Source organism: Columba livia, chromosome 1 (assembly GCF_036013475.1).
Source record: "Columba livia isolate bColLiv1 breed racing homer chromosome 1, bColLiv1.pat.W.v2, whole genome shotgun sequence".
NCBI classification, from domain to species: Eukaryota; Metazoa; Chordata; class Aves; order Columbiformes; family Columbidae; genus Columba; species Columba livia.
The window spans coordinates 85,665,592-85,679,840 of record NC_088602.1 but is presented as its reverse complement, the minus strand read 5'-3'; the positions used below and the strand labels follow the sequence as shown (position 1 = coordinate 85,679,840).

The 14,249-nt window shown below is 45.7% G+C and overlaps 1 protein-coding gene across 2 annotated transcripts; it reads left to right on the top strand.

Moving 5' to 3' along the window:
- The first annotated feature begins 2,152 nt into the window (after window positions 1–2,152).
- Window positions 2,153–13,974, top strand: LOC102087116 (hypothetical protein). Of its 2 annotated transcripts, XM_005511415.3 has the most exons (6): window positions 2,153–2,312; window positions 3,166–3,444; window positions 5,422–5,670; window positions 9,014–9,151; window positions 9,735–9,854; window positions 11,218–13,974. In XM_005511415.3, the coding sequence occupies exons 1-6, from the start codon at window positions 2,252–2,254 to the stop codon at window positions 11,376–11,378; spliced, it is 1,008 nt and encodes a 335-aa protein (XP_005511472.1). In that variant the 5' UTR covers window positions 2,153–2,251; the 3' UTR covers window positions 11,379–13,974. The 2 variants fall into 2 exon arrangements, with proteins under 2 accessions (XP_005511472.1, XP_064921442.1); XM_065065370.1 differs by lacking the exon at window positions 9,735–9,854.
- Window positions 13,975–14,249: the final 275 nt, after the last annotated feature.

Sequence of the window (14,249 nt, the reverse complement as noted above, 5' to 3'; positions counted from 1 at the left end):
TTTTTGTCTGCAATGATTACACAAAACTTTACGCATCTCTATATAAAAAGAGGAAGTGAATTCTCTGGCTAACCGAGGGTGTTGTGTGCATCATTGGCCAATGTCAGCAATTAGCATCTAATCTCATCTAAAAAAATTGTTATATACGAAATTTGAGAGAGTTGCTTGTAAGAGGAAGCTGTTAATTGATGACAACACAGATTGTACATGTGCTGTTGTCTTTAGCCTGCCTGTGGTTTCTTTTTTTTAGCTGGTGAGGGTGTCAGGGACAGAAGGAGCCTAATGTGATAGTGATAATGGGAATTCATAATACTGCATGATGTATGGGGCACTTGCAGTCAGAAATATTGAACTCATAAATGTACTCATTGAACTCATAAATGTACTCATTTGCCCTGGAGCCACTGAGAGGGAGACTGAATACAGGACACCGCAATGTCACAGTCATGCAGAGTCACTTCTGTAACAATAGAGTAGAAAGGCCATATTTTTCTTTGCTTTTACTGCAAATCTGTAAATGAGTTCTGCGAGGCTGGATGAGATAGTGAACTTTTCCTGGATTTGGCTACGGGCAGACCCCCTTTGCATTTTGTTGTTTTTCTGAGATTCTGAACAGTTTGGGGTGCTATTTTGAAGTGACCTTGCACATGCTGTCTGTTCTGTCGCGTGTCTTCACCACAGTACTGCAACCCTAAGCTCTACCAGCTTGCCCTTCAAGCATGAAGGCGAAATGAAGTTAAATGTGCACTACCAAGGTTAGCCCCAATCTTGAAGTGGTATTTGGGAGAGATTTTCTTCATGTCATTTGACTAGCACAGAAGGAAATGAAAGTGTTTCTTGCTGTAAATACTTTTCTCTCTCCCCCTTCCTCTGTGCTCCTGTGAGTGTCTGAAGACTCACTTCACTGCGTTTCTCTGAGAAGGCTATTTCTGTCACATCTTAGATCAATTTAGACCTGTCCTATGCATGTATGATGAAGACAGCATGGTGCTATGGTAGCCTTGAACAAACTTGTAAATTTTGGACACTGGGAGCAGGAGGTGAGATGTAATTGTCATTGCTAAGAAGTCAGAGGGGCCAAACCACTGACTGAAACGTGGAAATATCAAGCAGAGCCAAACTGTCTGAGTAACAGTGCATACCACAACATAAGGGGTTTAACCATTTATTGGAAATGCAGGTATACGTGTAATTCCACCATATGGAGTTTCCTCAATGGGCTGTGTCTATGTCTGTGTCCAGAGAAACAGCATGAAAGATTCCCAGCCGCATCCTGAACTGCTGTCACAGTTATGCCCCAGCACATCTGCTAAGTGCATCTAAAAAAAATCCAGATGTTTGGTCTAATGCTATGGCAGTTTACTTCCTCCAGCGAGACAGACTGTTTCTGCTGTATTGCTTGTGTAATACACCTCAGCACTCACTGTGAAAAGCCACTGTGCTTTAGGCCATCTCAGTGAGTGCAAAGTATCTGGCCCTGTGTGACCCTGCAGATAACTGATTCACAGCTTCTGATTCACTGGCTTTTCAGTCTCATTTCTGGGACCTGCACTCCAAGCAGAGCTGGGGAGGCTTTTGGACTGCATTCAGTCTAGTTTTGCAATGCAACTTATAACTTTCCATAGCATTTATTCATTGCCTGGGGCGGCTGTACAGAGCCCTCTTCTGCATGGCAGGTACCACTCAGCCACTAGAAGAGCCCAGCAAAGTTCAGACTCTGCATACGGAGGGAGAACCTTCTCCCACATCTCCTGCTGGTGAGACTTTCCATGAGCGATCGTTGTTGGTATTTCAGAAAATCACCTGCTCTGTACATGCAGTGCTTTATCTGACTGGACTGATTTCTCTTCCCTGGGTGGGGATGCTGTATTTCAATACACTGGAAAGGGATGAAAAATTAAGTGTTTTGCCTTTGCACGGTCTCAGCATTAGCATCTTCCTAAACGGGGTGAGCTGACCAGGAGATATTTTTGTCTCTCCCCACTTCTCAGCCCTATTCTCACACTTGCAGCTAGCTTGAGGGTGCGGGACTTTGCAGAACACCTTGTGGCTCATGTTGGTTCAGCCTGAGTTCAGTCACCCAAAACCTTGCAGGTCTATTTTGAAACATTATTCAAACTGTCCACGATGGAGTTTCTTTTCTTTTTTTTTTTTTTCACTCTTGCTTCTGACATCATTTCCTGAATGCTATATTCACTGAGCTCTGTAGCCAGATCGTCTTCGCAGCATATGATGCAAGGAGCCCTTTAAAATGGATTTCAGCTCTCCTTTTGCTCTGCAGTGCTTGCTGACGATAATAACTGTTACTCATGGTAAGTGGGATTTCTCTTTATGAAGTTGGCACAGATTTGCCTAGATGAGCAGAGACCTTAATTTTGCTCCAAGATCTTTTAAAGACTCTACCAGTTTGGGGAGACATCAAACAGTGTAACTGCTAATGCATGAAAGGGGTAGTCAGACCAAAGTAAGACAGATTATTGTTTTAGTAAATGAATTATAACGAACAGTATAGTACTTTCTCAGTGTATTGCGTCTGTAAAAGCGTTACAATGGAGAATGTAAGGTCCTTGTATGCAGAACACTGGCTGAAGGGGCTGGAGAGCAATGTGGTCCTGCTCCTAACGCTCAGTATGACCTTGGATTAGTCCCTGAGCTGCTGTCGCCCTGCCACTTACCCATCTCTGATTTGTGTACAGCAGCTTAATAATGTGCAAGGACACAGAGAGACTTGTTCAAGTTAAAACTGCGACCTTACCCTTTGGGTGAAAGCAGCTGTGCAGGCAGCAGTTGTTTTTGCTGCCCTCTGTACAAGATCCATGGCAGTGATGCCCTGAGGTTCTTTCTTTGCACAGACTCTTAGCTCTGAGAGGGGTGGTAGATGGTCTTGTCAAATTTGAGGAGCGAAAAGACCAGCTTCTCAGCCTTCCGTTGCCCTGTGCGCATGGTGTGCGCACCACTCCCATGTTATTGGGGGGAAAGCTGGCCTTTACAGAAGGCTTCCCACTCCTCTGATTTTCAATTAATGGTAACTCCAGCTTGTCACTAGGGGTGGCTCTGTCTCTCTTATGTCTCACCTGGGTATTTGTCTTTCTGGGAAGCAGCTGAGAGGGGTTGGATGGGCACGGCAAGCTTACTGCCCACAATATGTGCTTCTTCTCCTTTCAGGGTCTGTCACCTGGACTGGTGTGCTCAGTGGCGGCTCAGCAGTCTTTTCTATGGGAATTCAAAATCTGCAGAACCTCTCCAGAATGAGCAAGAGGGATGCAAGATGTTTGACAGCTGTCTTAAATGACACTTTGTTGGCTGAGTGCGGCACTTCTGCTGGCAGATGCCTGAGCTTCCAGAACGGCTCCCTAGTGCTGAGGAGTGTGGAGAAAGAGGACGAAGGAAAATATGAGTTTGTTTTTCACAACACCACCAGATTTTTTACACTGGAAGTATTTGGTAAGTGGCTTTCTTAGCAACAAATAGCTTTTGAACTTCTGAGCCTGGGTGGAAATTGGTGTCTTGAAATTCTTCCTAACAGGTCACTTCAGCTTGCAGGACCTATAGGTGCCTCTGAAACAGCTTTGTAAGCCTTTGGCATCTCAGGCAGCAGTGAGTGTAAACTAAGGGATGCTTTTTGCATCTATGTTGTCACTCTCACCTGTCCGTTGAGCCTTTCTTGAAGTAGCCAGTCAGTTGAGCAATGTGCAGTTTTTCCCTGATGTAAGAGGCAGCAGGCAGCAGCATGATGCACCTACGAAGTTGAGCGTACAGTATGTAGACACATAGCTGGAGATTTCACTCTGTTTCCAGAGTACTCTTCCTGATGGCTCTCATGAAAACTCTCACTGATCAACAGCATTTTGCTGCCTGTGGACAAGCTTCCTTAAGGACTTAACCCTACCTGGCTTGGCTCTGGAACTGAACTGGACTTCTGTGTAGGTCTGGGTTGAGGCATGCTGGATTTTTCCCCTGCTTCATGCAGCTGAGTAAAGGTACTAAAGGAATCTGGGTGTGACTTTCTGATTCTTAGCCACCCTGTGCATCTTGGAGGTCAGCATCTTCTGGCCCTGTTCAGCAATAGGTACCTTACGGTGCCAGCCTCCTTGGTGTCCTCCCTGTGGCCTTAGAATAGCTGCTCCCTTTCACATGCCTGCTCATCCCTCTGCAGGGTGTAAAGGCAGAAGTAAAGTCACTTCAGTACAGGATCTGGCTCATTGCTTGGGTTAATATGGAGAAGGCTTAAATGGGTTTGCCTGACCACTGAGTAGTGTTCCAGATAGTCAGCGACCATTGCTCTGGTCCTCATCTCCACTGTGCCTTTTGCAGGGCTTTCACTTACATAAGCTTCAAAGAGAAATTGAAGTGTATGAAATTGTAATGAAAACGTCTAACCCAATTTGTCTCTCAGTGAAGACAAATGAATCCTTATGCCATTTGGGTGCAAACAGGCGGAACTGTCGCCGAGAGTAGGTCAAAGATGTGACCCCTTCACACGATGTTCAAGGGGCTTAGACTGGGAGTAGGCAAAGGCTGCAGAAGTATCCTGTGCTTAACTCCATTTCAGTGGGTTTGCTTTGGGAACTTCTGTCTTCTTCTTGTGGTCTATTGCCACACATAAGTTAGAGAAACAATTTCACAGCAAAGGTATTCCTGGAGGCAGTGAATTTTAGCTGAAGATGATGTCCTAGTTGAATCAAGTGATTTCTGAGCTTATTTACATAGATGTTTGTATAGGTGTTCTCAATACAACTCTTACTGTCATAAAGCTGCACCACTTCTCTGTTTAATCTGTATTTGCAAAGTGGCAAACATGGGAAATATGCTCCTTGTGAGAGAAATTCAGGAAAATGTAGTAACATCGATGATTCATTCCTTTGTTTTAAATTGTCCTAGTCTGGGTCATCCCATTTAACTGCAGGTGTCTGGTGTTGGTACCAACACTGGGTATGATTTGTACTAGTTCCTCTCAAAAAATGGAAGAAGAGGCAGACTGACAGCAGAAGTACAAACCTCTGGTTGAGGTGAGGGCTGAATCTCCCCTGAAGCTACAGTTATCCGCTGGTTACAGAGGGAGCCTCTGGCAGGCAGATGCTTCGGGTGTTTCCCCCGCCCTCTCACACTGGGGGCTTTTATTTTTAGCTTTTTCAATTTCAATAAGGAAAATGAAGACACGCCAGATTTTTGTGGCATCCCCAAAATAGGGACCAAGATCTGCTGGCAGGGTTGGGTTTGCACTGCTGAGCATTTCAGGACCAGGGGAAGGCACTGAAGAGTCTGGTTACTTATTTCTGTGCCCCCTGGCTAGAAGTAGATGCAATGGTAGTAAGACTCTTGATAAGGGAAGCTCCTCTCCAGGTCATGTTCACTGCTGAGACTGCTCCTCACCTCTCTCTTTCCCCCTTTTACCCTTCGTCCTGTGCTGTGTGTGACCAGAGCCGGCCATTGGCATCCAGTGCTTCCCTAACGGGACTGGAGAGCTGTTCTGTGATGTGACCAGCAACGAGAGCACCAGCTTTCGGTGGCTGCTGAATGGCACTGCGCTGAGCGCCCCTGAGGCTTGCGTTAAGGATGGTGGCAAGAAGGTTCTCCTGGACAAAACCGTGCCTGGGGAATTTGTGTGTGAGGTGTACCATGGGAACAGCGTCACGAGGACCAGGCCTGTTGTGCTGTCCTGCAGCTATGGTGAGTAACAGTGTCTGCAGAATACCTCCCTCTTGGTCTCTTACAGGGGAAAACTAAGGAGTTGTTGCTGTGCTCTGACAGCTGCTTTCCAGACTTACCACATCCTCAGTTTAGAAAGTGTCCCCTTGACTTTCTTCTCCCTCCGGTGTCTTGAACTGACACAGCCTACAGCCTCAGAAGGGATGAAAGTTTGGTCAGAAGGTCCTTTTACCCAACTCTGCAGAAAGGATGGATCTCTGTCTGTCTGTGCTTCCCAGTGATGGAGACCTTGCACCCTCCTGTGCACAGATCCTCTATGCTGGTTTAGAAACATGAGCTGCTTCCTACTCTGACATTCATCCATTACTCAGATGGCCTTCTTATTTCTGCAACATCCCTATAAAAACTCCCCCGTTAGTTCAGCCCTGTTGCAGCTGGACCTAGCTGAAGTGTTTTGCCTTGTCTCTCTTCTCCCTGTCTAGGCCAACTGCACAAAGATTTAGCAGCCTATACAAATGTCTCCCCATCAGCCCCATGTAATCAGAGGTGGGGTAAAGACACAACCTGCTCGGATTTGTAGTTCTGTGAGAAGGCTGTGACTTTATCCAATGGCAAACTATCCATAACTGCTGAGTACTCTCCTTGGATGAGGCCATAGTTTAATGAGACAGAAAATCCAGATCCTACAACTGATGAAAACTGCCAGAACCTCACGATACAAAGCTCTCATCTGTGTTGTGAGCTCACATTCATTAAACAACAACAAATTTTTGGATAACCTTGAGTGTGATTTCACTTGCATCTCCAGTAGCGAAGGCTTTTTTCTTCTCTGGCAGTGAATATGGTCATCAAAACTACATCAGGATGGCATAATTTAACTATAAGGTTTTTGATTAATTTAGCTGTAATTAATTTAATCACCTTTGCTACTAGAGAAATTGTGCTGTGCAATAGCACCTAGCATTTTAGAAATTGTATCTGAGATGCTCCAGCTCTACAGCAGATATTGCCTTTTCTTCTATGGTTGGCATACAGTTGGTGTGAAAGCAAAATTACTGACATAAACCCTGTATCATGTGCTGGCATTCAACGGAAATGCTGTAGGCTGTTCACGCCTGATCGCGTTGGTGGCACTGGCCAATCTGTACGAGTTTGGCACTTATGATTGTAGAGCAGTGATTTTAATTTTTGTCCAGTTAAATCGGTCAGAGGTTGTTCAGCGTAGTCAGACCCAGGTTGGATGAGGCACTGGGGAGTGAGGATGCAAACATCCATGAGTTGTTCAGTCAAGCCTTGTGATAAATCACACAAGTGCTGACAGTTACCATTGTTTATTCTGGGTGGCTGCCCAGTCCCCTGGGTGTGATATCGGTTCCCCATTTCCTCCTGAAAAGCCCACAGGGGAATTTAGTGATAGCTGTGTTGGGATGGACACGTGCATGACCACATATTTGGAAGGGTCTGAGAGCAAGAAAGCAGCAGCGATTCTGCTTTTTAGTCACCAAATGTAACCACAATTGTAAAAAGTGAACTGAAGCAGTTCTGAATACTAGTAAAATGAGTTGAAGAGAGAAATGAGTTCAGTTAAATTAAAGATGAGTTCACTACTTTTGTGGGTTTTTATTTGCTCCAGGCAAAGGGGTGAATATATTTTTTTCTGCTGTAGGTATAAGGTCTATATAAAAGGTCTATATAAAACCACGTCTTTAGGCAACCTCTTACACTGTTGTAATTAATCTTGAATAATTGTTAGAGTAAAACAATTTAGCAGAAATACTAGGCACCAAAGGGCTCTGATTGTCTAAAGCAGAGGATTCAGAAATCAACAAATCAATATATACAGAACATTTATATTGATTCATTACTTGTTTTATTACTTGTTTATTACTGATTTTTAGTGCACTATTTTATCTCAGAAGAGAGCTTTTTAATAAATGGCAGTTTTTTTTTTTTTTACTAAAAAAATATTCAGAAAAAATAATTCCAACATGTATTTATGCCTTTGACAGTATTTCCTAAGCTTTCATCAAAAAGGAAATAAAATAATTACGGAAGTTATTTCTCAGTTGCCAAAAGTTTGATTTTGAGTATAGATCTTTTTGGACTTGGTAACTGTTCCTAAGGAGACTGGACTGGAACAAGCACTCTGAAAATACTTTTGAGTGTGATTTCACGCACAGGATCACCTGTCTACAGTTGTTTTTACTGTTCTGGCAAGTATGTGAACTATGACAGCGTGTAGTACGTCCTGGAACATGTGAAAAACTTCCTAGCCTCAGGATATGCAGCAGTTTGTGTGTTCGGGCTCTTGAAAAGAAGCTGCAAATGAGCCTGTTGGTTTCTGCAGTGCGATGCTCTGCAGGCGTGTGTGCAGCCAAAAAAGAAGCCAAATGATTCAAAAAGGGATGGTATAGTCTTATCCTAAGGAGTTTTAAGGAATTTGTATTATCGTGATAGTTGAGCTGTGTGGGTTTTTTTTCATATGGGACGAAGAGTTTTCCTACTGGCTGCCCCAGGTTGGAGCAAATTGTCTTGGTGGAGGAGCGACTGGATGGGTCTCTCTTTTTCTGCAAGTCTGTGACGGCCTCTACCAGCTCCCCTGCTCTGCAGCGACATCGGTGCAAGTCTGACCTGTCAAAATAACCCTGAGCAAGGGACTCTGATCCGGGTAGTCATTACCACTGACTTGTGTGTGGCCTTCTGCTCAGCCATCTGCAGCCTCTGCCCCCTGCCAGGCGTTTCGCATGGTCTCGGTTGGGAAGGGCAATAAAGAGAAATCATTCCCCCAGCAGCAGCGAAGCTTCTTTTCCACAGCTCTGACTCGGGTGGCTGGAGTCGCTGGTGCCTGAGGAAGTAGAGGCTCTGATCAGGCTTGCTTTGAGATTGGTGTAGTTGTTACATCGCTGCCCTAAGTGGATTCTCTGGGGCCTAATGCAAGCTCGGAGGGTAGACTTGGCAGCTTTTCTTTCAGCAGGAGATGCTAGCTTAAGTCTCCTTCCTCTTCTCAGCTGTTTGTTTTCATAAAACTTGTTGAAATGTTGTATCTTTTAAATCACCACCTTCCCTGTTAAATTTGATTAAAACTCACAAATTATCTTAGCTATTACTGGTCAGAGTAGGCAGAAACAAACACACACAGCTTAGTCACACAAGCCTCTTCTCTTAACAAAAAATTCCATACCATAATTAAACGATGTGACATAAATCATGATGTGCCACAGCTTACAGTATCATCTCCCCTGGTCCAAACCAAAACAGCAGTAACACCCACATGCTCTGATCTGTCTGCAGGGTTTCTCCTGTTTGCAGAAAGAAGCTTGTCCACCCTGGTATTATAATTAACAACGCCACATCCTTCTTGCAGGAGACCTGCTGCAGTACCCGTGGTTCATTTACATCCTGGCAGGGTGTGCAGGGGGTGTGGTTATCCTGGTGGTGTTTGTGTCCTCAGTCACATGTTGCTGCCTGAAGAGGAAACACAAGTTCATCCCAGTGCCTTCAGGTGAGTGGAGCAATCTGTTGCCCCCTGGGGTGAGGCTCATGGAGGACTGTTTCTGGAGGCTGGGGTTGAAATAACTGTAGCATCAACTGGCCTCAGCTGGGTGGCTACTTGTCTTCCAGCCAGCCCTCCCTTGACCTGGTGGAGCAGAAAGTTGCTTGCTCATAGGCAACTGTTCAACCTGTGGGGTCTTGAATTAAACCTTGCTTTTCACATTTTTACCTCATGCCTTGCCACCATGTGCTCCTGGCCACAAAAAAACCCACAGCAAAATATTTCCTATGGGCAAGAAAATTAAGCCTCATTCAGGTCTGATCCTGGAACGACCTCAAGGCTTCCGATGGGAGTCCTTTGTCAGTGACGCCACTTCAAGCTGTGACCCTGCCAGCACGGCCAAGATGGTCTGACAGGTTGGCAATGGCCCTCTGTACTCGGTGTCTGTCTGCTCGAGGAATGGAGCCAGTGCCACATGAGGAGGTGCAGGCATGTGGTGGTGGTCTGGTCAATGAACACGCCAATGAATGTGCCAAGGCTGCTGGGATGTGGGGGACGCCTTTCCTTCAAGTCTCTGGTTTTGGTTTTACAGAGGAGGAGAAGGATGATGGACTAACAATGTCCGTGGTCTCCAGCGAAGGCGCGAAGAGCCCCCCCAATGGAGACCATGTCGAGGCTCAAGCTGCCCAAACTGCCTGGCCTCCTAAGCCTGGTGGGTCCAGTGAGTTGCTCTAAGTTGGACAGGTAGCATGTTTAAGAGGGTGAAGGACAAAATGGAGGTGTGTGGCTGAGGGGGGAGAAGCTGACTGTAGAGGGCAGCCTGGGACTCATTAGTGCAAGGAAGCTGCTGCAGCTTGTCCAGAGGACAGAAGTTGCAGCAGGTCTTTCATCAGTACCTTACTTATGCTTGTATCCCAGCAGGCTGTTCCAGTATCTCCTGTGCTAATTACTATATACATTTCAAAAACAGCAACCTCTCCCAAACCTAGCAGTCTTCCTGCAGTTTTATGACACACACCTTTCTCATCAGTAACGTTTTATGAGAATAGGCATTGTTTCTGTAAGCAGTCATCTTCAGGACAGCGTCCACAAATATGCTGAGCCATAAACACAGCTAAATCCCATCAAAGTCAGATGCATGTGTATTTCCTCAAATTTGGGCTAAAGTGAAAATACAGTCACATTTTAAATCCTTCGAAGAAATGGAGGAGGACACCCCACAGCTTTAGCACAATATGGTCAAGAGGCTGCAGCGATAAAAACCTTTCAGAATTCTCCCATTCTGTGAGTGCTTGATACTAATACTCCTCTTTTTTATTATGTTTCCCTCAATTTCTTTTCACAAGCATGAACGCTGGCAACACCTTCCCTAGTAACTCACCATCATCAACTGAAGTAGATCCAGCAGAGATATTGTGAACTGGAGCAACATTACATATGTCATAGCCTGGTCACAGCACTGCTGTCTTCACTTCTGGTGTCCTTCACTGTACATGGTCTCTCAGCAGCTCAGCTATGCTTTATGTCTAACTTTAGATGCTGCTTTTCTCTGCTTTCAAAACATTAAATGCTAGTCATGAACATAGTGGAAGAAAGAAAAAAAAAAAGATATGTCATTCAAGTAATTGTTTAATATTGATAAAGTGTAGAACCTTTTTTTAAGTAAAAAATGTCTACATTGTCAGTTTGGCTAACAAAATATCCCATATTTAAATTTTCTAAAAATAAGTAAAAAGCAGAGGTGTGTGTCGAAAATATTGAGGTGAAAACATATTAAATGTGTGCGGTTAGCCAGCTTTAATTACTCAGACGTAACTGAATAGATTTGGCTTTGATATTTTGGTATATTTTGGGCAGCTGAGCCCAGAGAGCTTCGACACCAATGTGTCTAAAGCCACGATGAACAGCTCAATAATGGAGTAGTTACGAAGAAAACTGAAGTTTGGCCTGCAGAGGCCTGGAGAGAGGGGACTGAGTGGCTTAGGCAGCCTGCAGCATCAGGGAATAGGGGGAGGATTTCCGTGAGGGTGGGCATAGCGTGAGCACTTATAAACAATTTCTCCCTTCTTTTCCAGATGCTGCCCAGACTGGTCAAGGCATTGAGCCCCAGCCACTGGTGGAAGAAAATTTACCAGTGGAGATAGAGCCTGAGGAAATGCCAGACCCAGAGGTCATAGTTGAAGTGGAAAGTCAGGAAAATGCCTCGGACTGTTTCCTGGATCCAACTGATGACTGATCTGGCGTGCTTGCTGTTCCACCCTGTCTTGAAGCCTATGACACCCATCCTTTGCATCCCATAGTCTCACTGTGTGTAAGAATTGGTCCAGAAAATTTTAGCAGATTAAAGATGTGAGGTGTCAGGCCTGCTAACTTCATTAAAAAAAAAAAAAAAAGAAGAAAAAGAATAAATAAGGAAAAGCACATGCATGGCTTCAAGGCCACACTGCCGTGGGCTGACAGGTTCACTAACAAACAAACTGGGCAGCTCTTTGATGCTTTAATAGACCTGTGGTTAAACTGTGGAGCCCTAGAGGACAGCCTGAAATGAGACAGGCTTCTCCTCCTGCTCCCTGCCTACCCCACGTCCTCACCAGCCAGCAGTTCCTGCAAGGGGCAGGCTTGACAAGGTGGCCAGTCAGTCCCAGACAGGAACAAGGACCTGCCAGAAATTTCCTGAGAAAGCCTCTTCTAAGGAGATTTCAAGGCATTTTTCACAGCCCCTGCAAAAACAACAAAAAAATCCTCAGTGGAGGTTTCAGCTGGGTATCTGCTGGGCTGGGTGTTTATCTGAATTGCTCCTCGGAGCTCCAGACCCTTTGTGATTTGTGCCTCATCTCTCACTGCGTGGGGTCAGGGGTGGTGTTAGGGGCTGCTGTGTGCACACCCCAGGAGGTGACACTGGCTTGTTCGCCTTGCGTTGCCCTGTAATGGCAGAGGGCTGCCAGTTATCTTTCACCAGAATTTTAACTGCTCGGGTTGCCAGTGAGTTAAAAAACCTCTGTCGCTTGCTTGCTTGCTTGCAGCAGAAGGGTGTCTGGGGCTTGGGTGTGTAATTTTGGCAGAAACGTTGATTATAATGTTGAGATAATTCATCAGTGTAACTATTGGTGCCTTTAGTTTAATGATTTAGTTACTGCAAGCTGATTAAGCTGGCCATCTGCCTGTGCTTGTAGACTTTTTTTGGTGCTGTGTTATTTGCACAGACAGCAGCAATTTACAGAATCTCTTAGGCAAGTCTGGCTGCTAACGCATGTCCTGTTCTGCTCAGTGGAGGTTTGAGAGTGGAGCAGCTGGGGTAGACTTGCAGGCAAGTAGGATGAAGTGAAGAGGGGGCAAGGACTTGGTCCCAGGCAGAAGGTAGCTGAGTCCCTGGAAAAGCGGCCAAAGCTGCCAGGGGCTGCAGGGCTTTCTGTCCATGGGGAGTGCTGCAGGGTGCACTGCCAGAGCAAGATATATGCTGTACAAGTGCATTTTGGTAGTTGGAAGCGAGGCATGCTCATGTTAAGCTAGCCCAATGGGCTAGAAGGGCATGGTAAAGGAAAAGCAGAGATGGCCAAAAGGGTTGGGAGGGTGTGTATTGCATTCCTCTCTTCCCTTGTCATTTAGTCCCTGTTTTATTGTGCTAATATTGTGCCATGAACCCCTCAGAAATGGACTTAAGGTATGCCTTGTAAATGCCGCCCAACGAGGTCTGCAAGTACCCCAGCAAAATCAAAACTGAGCTGAACACCTCTTTCCCAGGCAAGGGGGGCTGGTGGGACGGCTGCATGCTTACCTGGAAGTCCTCCATGTTTGTGTCCACGGCAAAGCTCTGCATTGGTGACACCCAGCCATAGGTGGTTGTTCATGTTGTTTCCTTGTCCTGTGACTCTGCTTAGAAGATATTTTGGATCTTGTGTGCTGTGTTGGTGGTGATTCAGCCTGTCTCTGCTTTTTAAGGCTGCCATAGGAATCAGATTTTCCACGGTAAGAGGGAGATAGTAATTCTTTTCCTCACGGTGCTGTGCTATATCCTTTCAGTATAAACATTCCTCAAAGGCTGTGAATTGAGTGACAAAAATGTGATGCCGAGCACTTGGGGTGGCAGCTGCCCGTAGGCGGCACAGTGGCAGCGACGCTGGGTGAACAGGGGCCAGCGTCCCTGAAATAGGGGGCCGTAGTCAGCTTTGCTTCTCTTCTGCACTTTCTGGCAGCAACAGGCAGGGGTCAGTCGACTCCAGTACATGCCTCAAAGGTTGATGCGTGCTCTGGACGGCACTGGAATAGTTGCCAGCATTTTGGGTGCTGAGGGTGACAGAGCTGGGCCAGGTTTGTCCTGCTGGGCTGGGGCACCCCAACCCCAGCTCACCATAGTGCTGCCTGGCTGCTATTCAGCCCTGGGAGGGCTGGGGATGCCCCAGCATCTGTTAGCACCACCGCTGGTGTAACTCCACTCTGGGAAGGATTTTTGCTATTGAGATGGGAATCTGAGACTCGAGACATCTTTATGAGGTGGATTGGACACAGCTGTTTTTCTGCCCTTCCCTGCTGAAGACGTCGTTCAGCAACAGGGCAAAAGTTTCTGTTACTGTGAGGTCAGGAAAGAGGTCGTGCAGCCTGTGTTCTTCCTATAACTGTGTGTGTGCTCATGCTCAGCTATTGTTCTTTTGTGGTGTTTTTTTTTTCTTTTCTTTGCAAAGATTTTGTTCCTAATAAAGATCTGTTTTCTAATTTTTTGGGGAAATGTTTAAATTCTGCTATTTAATAACCGTTTCTTTACGATTTTCACTGAAAATGTAGAGTGGTTTCCAAATTTTTACCTGACCAAATAAAGGAAAGGTTATAACAAGTTACTGCTGACTAGAACTGACTTGAGTGGTCTAGGGAACAGAGACCACAAGGACTTTTGTTTATAAATATCTCAAGAGTGGGTGTCGAGAGGATGGGACCAGACTCCTTTCAGTGGTGCCCAATGACAGGATGAGGGGCAACAGGCACAGACTGAAGCACAGGAGGTTCCATCTGAATATGAGGAGAAACTTCTTTACCATGTGGTGCCAGAGCACTGGAACAGGCTGCCCAGAGAGGCTGTGGAGTCTCCTTCTCTGGAGACATTCAGGACCCACCT